The 19883-nt window shown below is 40.2% G+C and overlaps 1 protein-coding gene across 1 annotated transcript; it reads left to right on the plus strand.

The window, feature by feature from the left end:
- Positions 1–4677: 4677 nt before the first annotated feature.
- LRPAP1 (low density lipoprotein receptor-related protein associated protein 1) lies at positions 4678–9731 on the plus strand (the record flags this gene model as incomplete). Its single annotated transcript, XM_010011587.1, has 7 exons — positions 4678–4822; positions 5169–5293; positions 6670–6790; positions 7727–7882; positions 8386–8468; positions 8931–9107; positions 9415–9731. Coding segments are annotated over 7 exons (873 nt in total), but the record flags the coding sequence as incomplete, so codon positions are not given.
- Positions 9732–19883: the final 10152 nt, after the last annotated feature.

Raw genomic sequence — 19883 nt, forward strand, 5'->3', positions numbered from 1 at the left:
TTTGGTTTTGAGGTCTGGCTGGCCCCCGACGGGCAGCTCAGAGCAGGACCCACACAGCCCCGCTCCCTGGGGCTGTCCCAGGCGGCTGGGAACTTCAGTGCTGTGTAAGGCCCTCTCTCAGGAGGAATGTGTTTCCCCTCTGCTGCTCTATGTGTCTGTGTCGTGGGAAGTGTTTATCTTTCCATGTTTAAATCTAGCTGTGATACCACATGCCCAGAAATTGGAAGAGAGTGAAATCCTTGTGGAGGATCTGGCTTCTGCACCCCGTGGTTTAGAGCGTTAGCCCTTTTGTAAAGGGGCACGATGCTCTCATATCTCTTAAGGCCTTAGTTCCTGCTCTGTACAGGACAGGGATTCACTGCACAGGAGAGTAAGAAACCGTCCAGTTTAGTGGTTATGTCACCTTCCTTTATACCAAGTGAGGTAGTCACACATGCAGGAGGACCAGCAAATGGGTATCACCATTCCCAGATGAGAGCCTTAATTCTGACAGTGCTACTTGATGTTTCTCTGAGTTAAAGAAATAATTAGTATGAAAATACAGTAAAAGTATTCAAATACTTAATTACAGCTAAGCAGAACAGTTCCAACAGGAGGGCAGGAGCACATTGCACACTCATTCATCCCCTGAATATTGCGGAGCATGGAAGTTAGGGTCCTGCCTGGTAAAGGTTCAGTTCTTTCAGGCAAAGGAATATAGTTAATATTCTGGATTTCTTGTATCCTAGATGGACATGTCCCAGCCTCAGCTATTGAGTTAGAGGCAGGACATGCCTGGGTTTAGTATAAAAATAGAACTCGTGCGATAATGCTGCCTCCCAGCATGCCAAAAGGTATCAAAAATACTCCTTCCGCCAATGGGAAAAGGATGGGATGGGGGATCATAGGGCAGTGTGTGATAATGAAACTCCAGCTGTGAACTGGCAGCTGAAGAAGAAATAACATGGAGACTAGAAATAAACCATAATGATAGTATTGTTAGTTTCCTCTTATTTTTCCGATTGGTCTTTTTCCATTTTCATACCTGGATCTTCTGAAATTCACATCAGAGATGCTTTACGTCACCTATGTTAAGATGCTAAAATGTAAAATGAAGTTAACTGCAGAGTAAAGAACTAAGCTTTAGTAAATTCTATAGGTGTGAGCCAGATTTTATAAAGGCAACACCTACTTGAACTAAATTTGCCACCATCTAAATTCCATTTTTGAATATAACTTATACCCAGCCTGTGTTTTAAAGTGATTTTTCAGTATGTCTGGCCAAGGTCTGAAGTAAGAGGAAAGCTGTCCCTGTGTGTTAGATCTGCTTTGAAATATGTGTGTCAATGCTGAACTCTCTTTTCTTCAGTTTGATAGTGAGGGAGATAGTACTGAAAATGAAGAACTTCTTTGTTTCAACATAAAAGATAGATATTGCAGTTCAGTGTTGCAACACACAGCTGGATGAGCAGTCCTTCAGAAAGCCCCAAAACCTTACTTAGTGGGAACCAGGAGCTGGCAAGCTGAAATTCCTTCCCATTTCCCTGAGGGAGGGAGGGTTTGATCTTCCTCCAGGGTGTCTTTTAGTAGATATTTTATATTGAATCTTTAAAAAGTGATCTTAATACAAGAGTTCTTCTTAGTCAGACCCTAATTCCCGTTATTTGAACCAATGACAAATATTACAGAGGTTTCACAAGGTATATGGTTTGGCCCACTGGTCTCTAGCAATCCACTGTGCTGCGATTGTTACCACTGGTGTAGTTCTAGCATCACTTGTTATCAGGGCTTCCTGGGCATCCCAGGCTCCAGAATCTAGCACGTTACTCCTAAATAATTAAAGAACTATTTCCTCTCAGAAGAGAGGGCAGAGGTAATGATGCTGCAGGTAATGTTTTTGCCAGGCAAACAGCAAACAACTTAATTGTTGTAATGTTTCACAGATTTCCAGCGCTCGTTCCCAGGATTGCCAGGTATCTATCTTGGATGTTAATATCCAAGCAGCATAAGTAATAAGGAATGAGTGTAAGGAACTTGGTGCTTTGTTATTTAATCATTAAACTTAGCTTTTGATCTCTGCTTCTAGTTAGTTATTCAACACATGACTGATGTTAGTAAAGTAATGTGGAGTCTTACCTGTTGACATTTTTTATCTCATGTCATTCAGGGTCCTACATGAGATGATCTTGAAGGAAGCGATGCTTGAAATTATTATACTTTAAATTAGCTTATGTATTCACTTGTGTTACATAAATGGGACAGGCAAAAGGCTTCCAACTGGTTTAAAGGATTTATAATGTTTAAAAGGACAGTTACTTGAGTTTCACAGTAAAATATTATTGGAATGGGGAAAAATTTGAATAGACTTCCTTTTTTCTCTTAAGGACCAATGGACTTAATGCAATTCCTTAGTTATTATTAAGATTTTAAAATGTTTGAATGATGATGTCTCCAAACTTTATGTTTAGAATTTCTGGAACTTTTAGAAAACAGAAAACTGTATGTATTTATAGGATTCCACTGACTGTGGAGAGTTAAACTGCATTGTGTAATCTTTTATACAATAGTGTGTCTCTGATGATGAAGTCATACATTTAAAATAGTATTTTCCTATTTTTGAAGTACTCAGGAGCTGAATTAATTGTTATTCAAGTTGTTGCTGGTGGTTTTTATCCTGGATCTGCTCAGCCTAACTACGTATTAAATCTACACTTGGTTGAATGCTGACATTAGAGCACAGAACTGCTGAGATGGTTGGTCATTTCCTTCACAATTTGCAGCAAACTTTTCACCCAGTCTTCCTCCTGAAGGATCAGGGCGCAATGTTTTGCTGAGCAAAACATTGTTACTTAGTGCCACCGCAGCAGTGACACTCTGGCTGTCCTGGTCATCCTGATCCGGAAAAGCAAATAAATACATGATGAAGATTTTTTTTACTTTAGCACATACTGAAAATCATAAATGAAATGGTTCCTTCTAATTGCTTAGCTTCCACCAAGAAGTTCCCCAAAAGCAGATGATAAAGAAGACAGTAGGGATACTTCTTTGCTTTAGTATTATAGGGATCAGAAGTTTTAATTTAATTCTATAAACTTGATATTTGCCTGTGATTCTAACTTCTCTAGATTATAGTAAATTATTTCAGTAAGCCAGGAGAAAGATACAAGAAAATAAAAGAACTTAGTGAAATAATTATATTCAGCAGCACAAGACAAATTAATTGGACAGCCTAAGCTGAAATCAGCAGCAATAATGTGCATAGGTTCCTGAATTCCTGTCAGTAGGAGTTTAGTGCATTAGCTAAAAATAATCACGTTTTTCCTAGTTACTTTCAAGTAGCCTGCTCACACTCAAATGGATGGCTAAATCTTTTCAGTATCTTTCTAATGTTTAAAAGTGATACTGATTCTGAGTCTGTGTTTATTAAACATACTGCTTCCTCACTGAAAATGAGAGTTTTCATGATCTGTAATCTGATTTTAATGGCAACCCCCACTCAGCCCCAGTAAATAAACTTGTCCTAGGACAGATGAGCCCAGGTGGTTCAGAGCTGGATCTGAGCTCCCAGGAGCTGTCTGCTCAGTGGTCAGAGACTGAAAGATTCAGACAGCTCAGGCAGTGTGTTGGAAGTCACACTAATTGTGGTTTTGGATCTCCATTCTTCTCTGGGCTTTTCCTTACCTCACCTTCTTGTAATTAACATGCACACATACAAAAGAAGTTCTGAAGCATTAATATGACTTGTTATATTTCTTTGTTTTAAACTGAAGAGCTAAACTGTCGAAAATCTGGAAGTTTAGAAGTCAGTCTCAACTTAAAGCAGTTGACTGCTTAGCCAACTGCATATTAGTCATTATCTTTATTCCCTTTTTCTCTGTATTTCACAAAATTTTGAGTTCACCTGCTATTTCTTGAAATCTTAATTTATTTTTTTCATAGTTTCAGCCTTTTTGTTCTGTGACATGGGACAGGAATGTCTCTAGGTTTTGTGATTAATGCACATGAACCATGTTAAGAAGTGATCTTGGTAATATTTGCATTTTGATCATAGTAAGAATTGCTGATGAAGTGGCTCCTTAACCTGCAAGGCCATCCTCAGTGTCGTGCAAAACTATATCTATAGGTTCAGAAGGTGGTCCACAAGATGCACATGTGGTAGCAGTGGCATCTTGTTTGAGAAATTTGGTCAGTACTGCCTTTTGAGAATTAGTGAAACTGAATTGATTTAATCAGGTTGGGTTTGGTTTTTTTTTTTTTTTTTTTGCATTCTTTGTTACTGCTACTGGACATTTTTAAGGTAGAAACATTTTTAGAAAGCAGTCCTGTTAAAAGTGGGAGGAAAATCCTATTTAAATTACTTGAAGGAATACCAAAGAAAGACACAAATTTTTAACCTTAATATATTTCCACTGTTCAAGTAGCTGAAATGCTGAGAGAGAAGGCCCATGATGATGGCTCTGTTAACATGGCTATGCTAAGGCATAGCCATGTTTGTAAGCAAGAGGTGTTATGTAGGCAAGGACACATACTTTAAGGTATGAGTATCCAGTATTAAATTCAGATGGATACATAGCATTAGAATGAGAGAATAAAATGCTGTGCTATTCCGGCTATGCATCTATACTGGCTTCTGAGATAACACTGCAGCAAGAGGTGACTTCACATAACCAAATACAAACCTTTCTCTGTTCTTGTTAGCTTCAGCTCTCTGCTGTGAAACTGGCAGAGCTGCATAGTGACCTAAAAATACAAGAAAAGGATGAGCTAAGCTGGAAAAAACTGAAGGCTGAAGGGCTAGACGAAGATGGAGAGAAAGAAGCCAAACTTAGACGCAACTTAAATGGTAAGGCATATCTTTGCAGAAGAAGTTTAAACTTTGCATCAGACACATGCATGGTTAGACACCTGTGTTTATGTTTGAACCATGAAATACCAGGTTGTCTTTCCAGACACTGAGCACACATGAGCTCACTGGAGGTCAGTAAGGAGCTTCAGGAGGCTAACAGATTCCTTTGCTCCTGATGTTTTCAGAAGAGGTCATTAAACCGGGACCACTGTGTCTTAAACTGTTAGCTTTTTCAGCGTGAGCTGCAAACTCCAGCTCTGCAAGGCAAGGATGTAATTGATCTCTCATCATCCATACGTCCATAGTTGGTTCTAATGTTTCTGTATCTTCTATTCCCTTGCAGTCATTATGACTAAATATGGAATGAATGGAAAGAAGGACTCTCAACTAGTTGATACCAACTACATTAAAGATGGTACAGAAAGTGATACACTAGATGATCCAAGACTGGAAAAATTATGGAGCAAGGTGAGTAAGGTTTGCAGGAACTGGAGTGTGTTTCTTCTTTGACTTACTATCTGTGTATTCTGATCGCCGCCAGACTTGAATAGCTTTCATACTCTGCTTTTAAGTACTGGCCAAGCTGATGTGCTCTGTAGGTCACATCTCTGTGCTCTCAGGGCATGCCATCTGCATCCAGGTCACCAGGTATAGCAGGTTCTCATTACCAAAGAAAACTCCTGCATCAGTCTGCATGGAGGATAAAAACCTGGATCCACTGGGATCAAACAGAGTTTTTCATTAAATTTCACTGAACTCACAATTTCTCTTTGTGGGACTATTACATTGTCCCACTGCTACACTGTGTCGTAGTACATTTCATGCTGGTTTTCCCATTTTTCTTGTTTCTGGGCTTTTTTGACAAAATGTATTTAAAATAGAAGCATTTCCTAGACTGATCAAAAGGGAAATGTATAGTGGGGGGTGTTACATAAGGACTTTCCCAATCTGGTGTACAAGTGAAAATTTCCAGGATTTGCATTAATGAATTAAATAAAAAAAGTTACATTGTCAGTCTGGCCAATTAAACCTGACAGAGTCATACTCTTTGGGAATTAAATAATTCAAGTTTTAAGAAATAGGAAGTCAGGTAAAGCAAACAATTCTTACACCAGTTTCCTGCAGTGGTAGCAAAGCAGAGAAAGATAATTGCTGGGTTTTAAAATGTTGCTGTAACTAGATATAGCTCTGGCAAGGGACATGATGTCATGTGCTTTGGGGAACAGTAAAGTGCATTAGATAGAAATATTCCCTAAGCGAAAAAAAGAGGTTGGGGCTGAATAGGTATCAAAAGCATTCACTTCCTATCACATATTCCAGCAAATAAGTCACCAGATTTGTGGGTGGTGCTCCAGCTGTCTGACCAGTGCTTCCCTAATTGCCAGAAGTAGTCTATTGAGGAACAAATCACTGCAGAGCAAATGCACAGCAGTGATAAAATCTGCAGTTAACAACAGAGTAAGATTAAAGACTGTGCTTAATATCAGGCTGCATCCCTCATGCAAACAGTCCCCTTACAGTTGCATATGAAGTTCCATGGCCCTTATTTCTGTATTAAATTGTTTCTTGTGGAATAGAAATGACAGACACTTTTCACTGGTAGCCCATAGCAAGTCTAGCTTTGTAAGTCTGAAGCAAACACTCTCTTGACGTGATTAAAGCAAACATATCCATTGATGTCTAAATCCTGACCTCACACTAATATAAAGGGATTTGAAACAAAAGATCTTAAGGAAAAGCTGGATTTAATAATTTTCTAAGTGTGTTGGGAAAAAGTTTTGGCTGTTTGAGTGTACTTAAAAGCGCTTTCCCTGGAAGGCATAATGAGCTCATGTTTCTTTCAGGCCAAGTCCTCTGGGAAGTTCTCTGATGAAGAGCTGGATAAGCTTTGGCGAGAATTTAAGCATCACAAAGAAAAGATCCATGAATACAATATTCTGCTGGAGACCGTGAGCAGAACAGAAGGTGCCTAAACTTTACTTTGACAGTTAGAAATCAGTACAACTCTTTTCTGTGCCCATTGCCTCCACTGTTTCCATCTTTCTTTGAAACTCCCGAAGTCTGACATTTCTGTCAGAACTGTGTGCAGATGCTGACATTTCCAGATACTTGCTGGGTTTAGTTCTGCATTAGCTGCCAAGAATCTTGCCAGCTAATGAAAATTATTTCAGTTCTCTGATTCTGCCTGCATTTCAAGTAAAGAAGATACCACCAGATCAGCAATGATGGCATAGTAGTTTACTGGAAATCATGCAGCAAGCATAGATACACTGCTGCAAAATGTGGTCCTAAAGTCTGCAGAATATGCATGTTTTATCTCACCAGCTGGGAGCCCAAGAGAATATATACCTGAATATCTTATGCACCCCAAGGCTTATTAAAGCATTAAGGATCTGAATCCAGCTTGCTCTACTAATCCCAGCTAAAATTGTTAGAGCAAGAGTATTCTAAAGCTTTATAGGCAGTTTGATGTTTGCTTTCTAGAGTCTGAGCTGGAACCTGCTGGAAGTCATTTCTACATCACATGTCCTGACTGGTTCACAAAATGGTCAGGGAAGAGGGCTCAGACTCATAAACCATCCCTATCCCATTTCCTCGGGATATTTCTAACCTAGGAAATAAAAGCATTTCTTTACTAAAAACTTGGCTGGTGGTCAGTAGGAGTGAAAAGGCATTTCTGTAATATTATCTTCCAGAGCACTGAGGGGTATTGATCTTAATATTGACTTGCAAAAGGAATTACTGCTTATTGAACTGTGGTGTTAATGCTTTATTTACTCTCAGCTCTAAGCTAATGCTTAGAACTTTACGATCTTTTATTCACCTCAGATTTGGGGGGTTTCTGGAGCTTTTGACCTATGAGGATTTGGTTCACAGTCAACAACACTTCTTCTTCAACAGATATCCACAAAAACGTTATCAACCCTGAAGAGAACCTGGTAAAAGAGGAAATTTTGCACAACAAACACAGAGAACTCAAAGACAAGCTAAGAAGCATCAATCAGGGGTTTGAGCGTTTGCGTAAAGTCAGTCACCAAGGATATGACGCAACCAGTGGTATGATACAGTGGTTTTTCTGCTTGTTAGGGGTCAATTTCATTTTTAAAAACTTTAAAATCAGTGGGGAAGCAATAAGGTGTAATCACAGTATCACAGTACGTGATCTGACCACAGTGGGTGGAAGAGATACAGCCCACCCTGTTCTATTTACAAGCCAACACTAAAAGCCTACTGAAGGGTTAGGGACAACCTGTAAAGAGGATAGTTCTGACTTCCAGGCCTTCAATCCCAGGAAGGTAGGTAAGTGAGACAACATGCAGGGCAAGCAATGCTGTTACTCAGTTCCTGGGGATTTCTTTGCTTCTTAAAAAACGCCTGCTACAGCAGTACTGTAGTTTTAAGTACTTGGATTTTGTCCGATTTCATCTAAATAGGCATATGAGTAATGCACTGCTTAATATATTTATGTGTATGTATGTCAGAAGGCTTGCTCTTCTTTCATAGAAATTGGGCATAAAAGAATTGTGTCCAGATTTTCATTTAGTCATGTGTTTGTTTAGAATTTGAAGAACCAAGAGTGATTGATTTGTGGGACATGGCTAAATCGGCCAATTTCACGGAGAAAGAACTTGAATCTTTTCGGGTAAGCAGAATTGCGGTTAGATCCCTTACAGAAAGATATTTACCCACATAAAGATGTTAACTCAGCAGTGTTAACTCTGAGAACAGAGTTTAAGTCTGAGCAGAAAAGAGCAGATCTAGGATCAGATTTTGAAAAGAGGCTACTTTAAAATATTTTCTGCCTTCCTCCCTCCAGTCCACGACTCTTACATATAAACTTTTATTTGGCATTCACTGCTATCATCTCCTAGCACCTCACAGCCATCAGCAGACTGTTTGAGGACTCTGTGGTAGGAGGTTTTCAGAACCTGCTTTCAAAACTAGGTGTCTGGGTGGTGATGATAATATATTGTCCACATCTTCTTAAGAAGCAGGGAACTGAAAAAGTTTTCTGTGCTTGACTTAGTAAAATAGCATTAGGGAGGTCTTGGCAAGAAAAGAGAAAGAAAAGAAAATCCTGTAAAACTGTATGTCTTTGTTTTAGGAGGAGCTGAAACACTTCGAAGCAAAAATTGAAAAACACCATCATTATCAGAAACAATTAGAGATTTCACACCAGAAACTGAAGCACATAGAGGGAACTGGAGATAAGGATCATCTGAACAGAAACAAAGAGAAATACGCCATGCTGGAAGAAAAGACAAAAGAACTAGGATATAAGGTCTGTATAAATCCAGTGCAGATACCTGGTGAAAGTTTAACTCAGCGGTAGAGAGTATGTAGATTATCCAGTGCTGATTTTTCATGCAAGTTGAATGACTTCTATAGGGGTTGTTCAAGACATGCCTGTGCTCTATGTTTATAAAGGATATGCATAATTGTTTTTTATAAACATAATTCTAAAATGCCTGAAATTTCCCTGGTCTCTGCTCTTTGCTGACATATACTGACAGGAAAATATGAATATATGATATTGGCAATTCCTGGTCTTACTAAAACTTGTGTGATGTGTTTTGTTTTTCTGCTAGGTAAAGAAGCACTTGCAAGACTTATCCAGCAGAATTTCTCAAGGTCTTCAGCACAACGAATTGTAAAAACTTGTTCTCCTTCATGGGATAAATCTATTAACACAAACGAGATAATGTGTTTTTTTGAACAGGATTTATCAAGAAGTCCATCTGAAATAGTAAGGATTGAACAGAGTTGTCCTGTAAGAAATTTTGGTTGTGGTCCACTTAATTGCTAGTTTTCTATTTGCACTATCAAATGATTAGATTATAAATTTAAGGTGCACATCTTGGATCATATATATCTTAGGTCTGAATCAAGTAACAGCCTTTGAAATAAGCTGTTGTGTCAAAAGGAAAAATATGTGAACACTGATCTGGTAGGAAAGGTGTTCTGATCAATGAAAGCAAACACTGAGGTACAGAAGATTAAAACAGAGGCCAGAAAACTCTTTTATTTCAATGCTTGGCCTATTACATTTCCTACTGAAGGTAACAAAAATATTCCTACTGACTTTGAGCAGGGGCTCAGAGCTGCGCTGTTTATGAATCTTTGATGTGAGAGGGGAAGGAAAAGCAAGGAGGGAACAAGTATTGAGCTCAAATCACACAACTTAGTTATAGACTAATGTATCTGAAGTTACTGAATGTATGTGTACAATTAACTTGTTCATGGTTGGTTGGTTTTCTAACAGTCATAAAAAAAATAAAAACAAGTTACTGGTAAGGCTTTTTTTTTTTTTTTCTTCCTTCTCATTTAGTGAGAAGTAACCAGACCTGGTTTTTTTGAGCATTTTGCTTATTAATTTAAGCTAAAGTTCACTCACATTATTTTTTTAAGACGGGAAGGGTAGCTTTGCACCATAAAAATGCATTTCTGTGTTCTGAACAGGCAGAAGGTTCTCTAAACCAGCTTCTCTCTGAGCACATATTCCAGTACCGGTAAGGATTATTATAACTTTCCTTCTCAAGACCCTATTTTCATCTGGGTTGAAATTTTCTATAATCATAATGCTGACCCTTTTATTTCCCAGGCATTTCACATGAAACTGTTCCAGGAACAAGGTTAAGGCAAAGGTCCAGCGTAGGTGAATCATTACAGCTGCTTGGTTAAGGAGCCATCACTCACAGACTGCAGTGCTGTAGTGTGCTGCATGAGGAAGCTGTCCTAAAGCCTCACTTGCCATGCCTATTCCATGAGAAATAGTGAAGACATCCAGTCAGTCAAAATCAGCCACTCTGTATATTATTTATGCAGTTCCTGGGTCCATGGTCTGTTAAAAGTTGTATGGTTCTGTACATAAAGGCTATTTCATAACACACAAGTGATCTGAACTAAAACAAACTGTGGTAGCAGTCTTACTTACCTTAAGATTCTGACTCATAACTTTCATCAGCTTTGCTTTTCCTTATTTTTTTTTCTTTTTCATTTTAATGTAAGCTAGCAGTTATATATATTCCAGGGAATCATTATCCATTGAGGGAAACACAGGCTACTGTTAATATTAGGAGTCACCTTAGAGATGGTTCAGTTCATGCAATTTATGGGGTATGTTCCCTTTGGTTGGTAAACTAAAAAAAGAATACCCAGAAATAGCTAAAACCCATTTATGAGAAAAGTGGTTTGTTGGTTTTTTTCCTAAGATGCTATGCACCATTTGTTCCCCAGACTACCGCTTTAGGGCTCTTCAGCCTTTAGCACAGCAGTAGCTGCATCGTCTTAAGCAGAACGTTTATCTTCATCGTTATTTTTTTCCATTTTTGGAGGTGAATGCAGAACAAAAGAGTATTCTGTACTCTGTGAAGGTGCAGATGTCCCTACGTCCTTTGGTAGAGTAGGAAGTAAATCCATATACCATAGGTCAGTTTGGTGGCTGTAGCTTGGATATGGAGAGGCCTGCACTACTGGCTCCTGAGTGAAGAGTTTGAACACATTCAACACATGCACTGAATACATCAGAGAAAAGGAACTAAGCAAAGTACCAGCAACTGCTGCTCAGCAATCCTAGGTGGATTGTACAAGAATGGAAAAGCTTCTACTGAGCATGTTCAGATACTGCTACAGGGAGAAAACTGTTGCACAAGAGAAAACAATATATTTCAGCCTACAATAAAGGTGGGCAGAGTATGCTCTGCTCAAGAAGGCATAGCAGAAAGCTGGGTTTTGTCTTCAGTGTGTTCCTGAAACAAATATGCATACTGAAGAATTTTGGAATGGCACAGGGCCTGTGATTTGTGAAAGACATAACCAGGGTCAGATCAGCAGTGGTGATGGTTTTCTCCAAGTGCAGAGCAGCTTCAGCACAGGCTGTGGACAGAAATGGTGGCTATACCTCTGTCTACCCACATGCCCTGAGTAGTCATGTTCAAAGGCCAGGTAGGCTCCAGCAGAGAGAATGCTTGGCAAGTGCTTCAAAGTACAAGAGGCTGACAAAATACTTACATGTCACAGTAAGTTAAAATTAGGAGTGAGTCACAGACCATCAGTGGCAAAAGTTGGAGGTGGGGCCAGCACTGTAGTTATTGAAAACAGCTGTTAATGAATCATTAACAAGATTGTTCACACAAGCCTCGAGGAGGAGCAGCAGCTTTTGATGCCCCTGAATCCAGCTCCCCCCTGAAGTAGTTTGTAGCTGAGTTAGAGTATGCAACAGCATAGAGAAGACATTAGGAATAGTCTCCGTTCCCATTCCAAAAGCATTTTGGGGCTTTTCCTACTTTTTGAGATCTGGGGACAGCGCTCAGACTAGTGAGTTGTAAACTCTGATTTCACTCTTGTTCTTGTAGTCGGCACCTTACACACATCAATATATGTACAAGTCATTTAATTATCACAGGATTTAAGTCTCCAGGGCAATTCATATGGCCAAAATTACATGAGTGAGTAGCCTTAGACACATTAAAGATTAAAAAATACCTTGAGCCACCACTCCTGTGTTTCTGTTAATAGCAATAAAAATTCAAAGCCAAGACAAAAGATAGATATAAATGAAATATGCCTACAGCCCTGTACCTAGTGAAGGGTGAATAATGGAGTTCAGGGGTGAGACTGCGTGGAAGAGACAGCTGAATAGGAAAGAACTAACAGCTTTTAAACAGGGCTTGAACCTTCATCTCTTCCTTAATTGGTATTTTATCTGATCCTTTTGTAATTATTCAGATTACCAAGTTTTTCAAACCACTCTGGGAAACAGTTTGAAATATACAAACGGGAGCAGAAGGAAGAGGAGAGAACTGCATTTCTTAGGGGGAAAAAAAAGATCAAGCTATTTTATGTTATGTTTTAAAAGGGCTGTCAAATTCTGCCCTGAAAAAGAACCTCAATTTAAGTAAACATGTCAGTGCTTTCACATAGGACAGATTCTATTTATTAAACAGGTTGGGGGTGGAAATGAGAGGGAAGTAAATACACAAGGCATTAAATACAACAAAAATAACACAATGTCCTACATGCTGGTAGAGGAGCTAAGATCACCACATTCTATCCAGTCAAGTAAGGAACAGCCACTACAGCAGATGTATTGCTGTAACAATTTCCCCACTTCCCTCCCAAGGGATTCTGATGCTCAGCAGATCAGGTAATAGAGTATTTAAATTCACCAAGTAGAGGTCATTCACATTTTGTAAGCTGAGGTGCCATCTGGCTTTCCAGCCCCACCTTGAAGCAGTGACTGCAGTCCTTTAGGTATGGCTCTCGGTGCTGATGGAAGCAGGATCCATGGCACGGCTCTCCTCCAGCTTGCTGTGTGTTGGTCTCCATCTAGCCAGGGTGATGGGGCCTTTGCACAGAAGGTGCAAAAGTAAAAAAGCAGCTTCCAGGATGAGGCTGTCTCAAAGGCTGATCTTGGCTGAGCGTTCAGAAGGGCTTCAAGCCCTCAATGAGGCACAGAAGAGAGCTCCCAAGCTCCCAGCTGGACAACATGAAACATACCCGTGTGTATGCTGCCTAGATCCCAGCACACAGGGTCTGCAGCTCTGCTTCTTCAGGCATTTCACCCTACTGACCCCAAAGAGCACAGGCAGGATCCTAACTCACCATGTTTCAGTTCAGTATTCGATGAATTAGTGCAGTTACACTGTGAAAGAATGTAGGTTCCCAGCCAGGGTGCAGCGTGCCGCAGTGCCCAGAAACCAGAGCGGTGTGCAGAAGTCAGGCTGCAGGGAACAACTCTGCAGGCCCTAACCTGGGTCACGGGTCAAGCGCCCAAGTGCAGTGTTCAGCTCAGGACTAACCCAGGCAGCGGTGACACACAGCTCACGTGCTTGGGTCACAACACATTCACCATCTCCAGACCTTCCCTGTCATCATCTGGCACTGCTTCAGAGAGGTATTCAGGTTTGGGGTGGGTTGGTTTGTTTAAAAGTGTGCCATTTCACATAAAAAAATCTACCAGTAAGAAGTACACAGGCTTAGTACACAGTTCTAAAATTGTTTTTAAATGAATTTTTTCTTTCCATATCATTTAATGAGACTAGAAGAAATAAAGTCATGAAATGAAAGTCAGTAAATAAAACTCGAGTAATAGAATAGACTGTTGCTTTCAACACGAACAGACCTATCCTTGTAACAGAGAACAGGGAGCTGTGAAAGACAAAGACCACATTTTCTGCATGTTAGATAACATGTTATCTAGCAAACAGCTTCTAAATAGCAGAATCAACATTCCCAAATCCAACACACAGCTAACATGCATTTCAGGCCATTCACACAGCACCTTTTGGGAAGTATGTTGTTAATCTACGAAGAAAAAGACACTATGGATTTCTTCTACTGGTATCCACGGTCATCAAATGGAAGCGTTCATAAAATCTATCCAGTTGAGCCAAAATAAATATATAAACTTACCTCCACAGTAAATATTTCAAGTTGAGCCATAGCTGGTACATAGCTATTATCAATAGCCCTTAATGCACTTTCATATCCAAATCTTCATGTATATTATCCTACCACTCAACAAAAGAGCAGTCTCCCAAATTAAAAAGACAACAGTACACAGGTATTAATGTTTAACATGTGAATGTGAGAACAATGGATACATCAATATAACATGGAGATGGTTTTTTCCTTCACTGACATGTTTGCTTATCAAAAGGCTGCACATACCCATTTTAAGAAAACTTGTTGTTTTCAATCCCAAAGGTCACCTCTCAATAACTTGTCTACTGTAACATAAATCTGGTGATCTTTATATCACCAGGTATAGGGCAAAGTGAGTGCTAAACCACTTTGAAATAAGCCTTCTACTAAAATAAAAAGCCACCTAATCTTCTGTAGTTATAATTTTCCAGGGAACTTACTTTAAGAAGGGAAGGGACCTACATCATTTTAAGAAGAAACACACTGAGAACTGGAAACCTGTGTATGAAACCCAGTAATTTGCTCTGCTTGTCATTAGATCTGGGAGCCTAACCTCACAATTCAAATCTCAGTTTCTAGTTCAAGAAGACATCCAAACCAGAGCCATTAACTAAATGGTCTTTCAATAGGGAGAGTCCATTCTCCATTCCTCAATTCTGATCCAAGTTCTACGACTCTCGTTTACAATTTCAAGTATGCCCAGTCAGTGTAGAGAGTCCTCATTCATACCAGTGAATGTGGCCATTGATAATCAAGTATTTGTTTCATTTCGAACTCCAAGAAAACAAAAGGGGAGAGAGAACTGTGTGCAAAAAGTGGCACCTCCAAAGGAGAGACTTCCATGGCAAGAACTTGGGAACCAGGGGTTACTGCTCATGTCAGTTCAGCAGCAGACCACTGGAAATGCAGTAAGTTCTTCTCCATTTTTCTTACAAATTTTTCAGGTTATACCTTTTTCCTAATCTGCACCAAACTGACACAGGTTCTTACACAAAAACCACATTCCAACAGCCTGAACACCTTACACACGTAAATGCAGCCTGGAACACGCAAGTTACCCTTCTCTAAGCCCTTCTTCAAGCAGCTAATAACCACGATCTATAAGGGATACACGTCTTAGACAATGCTTGAGTCAGCCTCAGTTTGCTGGTGCTTCTAAACCCTTACCACTGATTGATTGTTGCAGGTCTTGTGCAAACTGACCCTCATTGACCCTCATTCCCCTGCAGAGGAATGAGCTCTGCAGAACAAAGGTTTCATTCATTATTTGTTCTTAATTCAGGATAAGAACATGATTTTCCAGAGATGCTCTTAGGAATTGTTTTCCTTCTCATTTTATTGCCAACTGTATAAACAGCCATGCTAGAATTTTTCAAAATAAAAAGAAGCACAACCAGTGTAACCAAATAAGACAGTCAGAAGCCTGAAGTCAGAAGGTATCAACAAGCAGGGGCCCTGGCACAGTCCAGACTGAAGATGTGGCCAACTGCGGGCTCTGACTTGCACCTCAACTGTTCCCCAACCAGTGGACAGCAATGGGAGGGTCTAAACATGTTGAATGTTTTCAGTGTAAAGGAGGGCTTGACACTGGAAAAGAGTATCTAGTGTCAGCAAAGCTCCAATGCAGCCCACCTGGGACTATCACATATGGTCACAGCACCACGCATTCACCATAAGAAGCGCAGGTGGCAAAAATTCACCTAAAATCAGTTCCTGGGCTTTCAGTAGACCTGATTCACCTCTAGGAAATGTCCTAGCTGTTATAACTAACGCTGTATAGCTGGACACAGAATTGGGTACACCTTCATGGCAAGTTAGGGTGCTCTCTGTTTCACAGCAGCGCCCAGCTCCCACCACCCCCTACCCAACATACATACTAACCGGCATTCAACCATCCCACGTTTTCCACCCCATTCCTGGTAGACACAGTGACAGCACATCTTTTTAACCAAGGACACAACTGCAGCCTCAGCCTGCTCCAGGAAACTCCACTTCCTTGCTACAACCACAGCTTGTACAAGAAGCAACACAGCAGCCAGGAGGCTTCCAGCTCTGGCACAAACTACATCTTAGAGACTCATGTACTCCTCTGCCACCCTGCTGCTGCCCTTCTGACAGCACAACAGCAAAGGACAACTGTCACTTTCCAGCTCTCTGCTGACACCTACCTACTTCTCCATCAGATTCCCAACATGAATTTTTCCTGGGCTTCCCAGTGTCCGGTACTGCTGACTGTTGGTAGTAAAAGGACAAAGTGTTACAGCGGCCAAAGGCAGGCCAAAGCCTGCATCTTCCAAGTGTAGCAGAGACATGGATGTATGACAAATTTGAGCATAATATATAATGAATGATGTATATGCTATTATTACATAATAAAACTTTGGGAGTCAAAGGGCGGGTTCCTTCCCGAGCATGCAATCTGCTCTATTTTCTGTATAGGAACTATCCATAAATTCCCAGCTCAGCCCACAGACGAGTAAAATTTAACTTATACAATAGCAGATGCTAGGGCTTTTTTAATTATTTTTTTTTAGGGATTTCACAACAGTATAATGTAATGTAGAGACAAATTACTGTCATGCTAAATCTGCTTTCTGATCCCACCCCCCCACTGCACATTCCTCAAATAAGTTGACACTTATTATTTCAGTAGAACGGTGATGTTACATACGCCTCTGTGTACACAGTGGGATAATACATTTGAATTATTTCTAGATGCTCTGATGCAGACAAATGTTTGAAAGCAAGTTTTAAAGTTAACTTTCATTCACCCTAAAGTTTTTACTAAACTCAAAGTTTACTTGGCAGCCGCACTTCCCTGAACCTGTCCAGTGTCTTATAAAGCTCTTTACTGTATCAGAATCTAGGGTGTGAATTACCTGTATTTTTCTCTCACTTACATTCCAGCCTTTCAAAACAAAAAGTCCATAGGAGAGTTACTTCTAATCTGTAACCAACTGATCATCATTGTCCTGGGCCTCAGAGTGAGGCTACCCTGAAGCCTGTAATCTTTAGAATAGAGTAGAACAGAATATCTTCAGTTGGAAGGGACCAATAACAGTGATCTACTCCAACTGCCCGAACACCTCAGGGCTGACCAAAAGTTACAGCATGTTAAGGGCATTGTTCAAATGCTTCTTAAACACTGACGGGCTTGGGGCATCAACCCCCTCTCTAGGAAGCCTCCCCCAGGGCTTGACCACCCTCTCAGTAAAGAAATGCTTCCAAAAGTCCAGTCTAAACTCCCCTGGTGCAGCTTTGAGCCATTCCCAGCCATCCTGTCCTTGGATCAGAAGGAAAAGAGATCAGCACCTCTCTGTCCACCTCCCCTCCTCAGAAAGCTGTAGAGGCCAATAGGTCACCCATCAGCCTCCTCTCTGAACCAGATAAACCCAGGCCCCCAGCCGCTCCTCACAGGACATGTCTTCCAGCCCTGTCTCCAGCTTTGCTGCCCTCTGGACACATTCAAGGACCTTTATGTCCTCCTCAAACTGTGGGGGCCAGAGCTGCACACAGTACTCAAGGTGAGGTCTCACCAGCGCTGAGTTCAGCTACACTAAAAGACACGTTTGCAGAGCTACCCCTTACAAATTTGTTAACTTCAGATTCATCCATCCTTACTCCGCTGTGTTTGTTCTTGTTGCTGTATGATGATAAATTAAGATTTCTTTTCAAACTAGATTGCAAAAATAAAATTTGTATGACTGGCTGAATGAGAGCCAAGGACCTTCCCAGACAAAAGGTGCCATAAAAACATAACAGCACTTTCATCTGACCAAAACCGTGTAATTTTAACAGAAATGAGTAGTAACTCATTGTATCTTATTCCTGTGGTCATTTTAGCAACAGTATGTGCGTTATCCCAGACAAACTAGAAAAGGTACTTACCAAAGGGTGCCTGTTACAGCATCTCATAAAAAATGTAATCACTTGTAATTCAAATTCAAATATAGGTTTTCAAGCTACACTAATTAATTTTTTTAACAGCAGAGAGGAAAATGAGGAATTTTTCCAAGTCATCTGCTAAAAACAGCTCTCGGGGCAGATTTTCACATACATCCAGGTGCCTAAAGACACCTATTGGCATTTTCCACCATTAGGTGCCAGAGTGCTATTAAACCGCAGACAACTATATGTATTGTTGGGCAATTAAATGCCTCCAAACTCCAGCCCTCCATCCTGCAGCACATATTAACTTGGAGAAATTCCATCACGCAAACGCTTGCACATAAAAATGTCCCATAACAGCTTACAAGCAACACCATAAAACACACAGAAGTAGTAGTACCATTTGGCAGTAACCTACTGAGTAGGACTACCAGAAAGAAAGAGGTACATACACATCACGCTAGTGGTTATGCCCAAACACTGCACTTGCTGACAGCGTGTTTTCTTATTCCTGAGAGCACCGTCCCCAAACTGGCACTTCTGCCATGTTAGAGTACTTCAAGAACATCTTACAGAAGTATTAGCCACCTCATACTGTTTTGTTGTTCTGGTGATTAGTTCCGCAAGAGCAGGAGGGGATCTGACTGGTAGAATGCTAAGATAAAAATGAGCAAAGCCTCCGCTTTTACAAGCAGAAGTTACAAGCCACACTTATCTCCAAAAATGGGGGAGATCTTTTGGGGGGTTTTTTGCAGATCTCCAAATCTGGAATCATCCTATAGCAATTACGAGCTGTATTTTAGACTACTTATGCACAAGTTTTATGCAAGGTGTGGAAATAAACCTGTAATTATTTGTGCATTAAAAGCAGTACTTCAGTTAACCCCTGGAAGCTACATAATCCTGCTCATAGGATTATAGTTTGAATTCCATTTTCCCCAGTTCACTGCTGGAAGTTGGAGGCACATTATTTTGTTTATTTAGGAAAATTTTCCATTGTTGTGTGCTCCTGTTGTTCAAATGAGAAAAATTTAGTTTCCTCAGCAGAAATATCAAGCCTATAACTTGACAAGGAGGCCTCCAAGATACCACAAAACTAACAATCAGCCTGTTTTTGATGGATGCAACTGTAAGGTTTGGCCTCCTGCTTCAGCCTCCTAAATACAATTTAGTGCATGAGAATATGAAGTGAATTTAAAAAAGTGAAAGTCACCTGTTCTATTTGTTCTAGTCAAGTGAAGTAACAAAAGAGAAGCAATTATGTTGACATTATGATAATTACATTTACATTAAAAAGGCTATAAGTACAAATTTATATCCACCCATCTAGCTAGGCCCAGCTGAAGTTACTGTGACATACACAAATACATGTGCACAGAGAACCGTGTGCATGCACAGATTCACAGCCCCGTTCAACCTGAAAAAACATGTTTCTAGAAGTATGGCTCCTCCTGTAAGGCCAGCAGCAACCTGGTGACTTTTACTGTTGTGTCAAATCCTTACCCATGCTGCAAGTCCGGGATTCAGTGTAGCTTTGAGCAATGTACAGGAAAAGCAGCCTTTGTAGAGAACCTGGGTAACATATTTTCCTGGTAAATAGATTTTTACAACAGAAATATTGCCGCTTCATTATGTACCACAATGGAAAATGGTGCATTTCAGTGCATCAGGCAAGCTATATTCATTTTAAATATTAAATAGGCACATAGCAAGAGATTTAACCTGCAAGTCCTCCAGCGGAAGA

Source organism: Nestor notabilis, unplaced genomic scaffold, assembly GCF_000696875.1.
Source record: "Nestor notabilis isolate BGI_N333 unplaced genomic scaffold, ASM69687v1 scaffold8543, whole genome shotgun sequence".
Taxonomy (NCBI): domain Eukaryota; kingdom Metazoa; phylum Chordata; class Aves; order Psittaciformes; family Psittacidae; genus Nestor; species Nestor notabilis.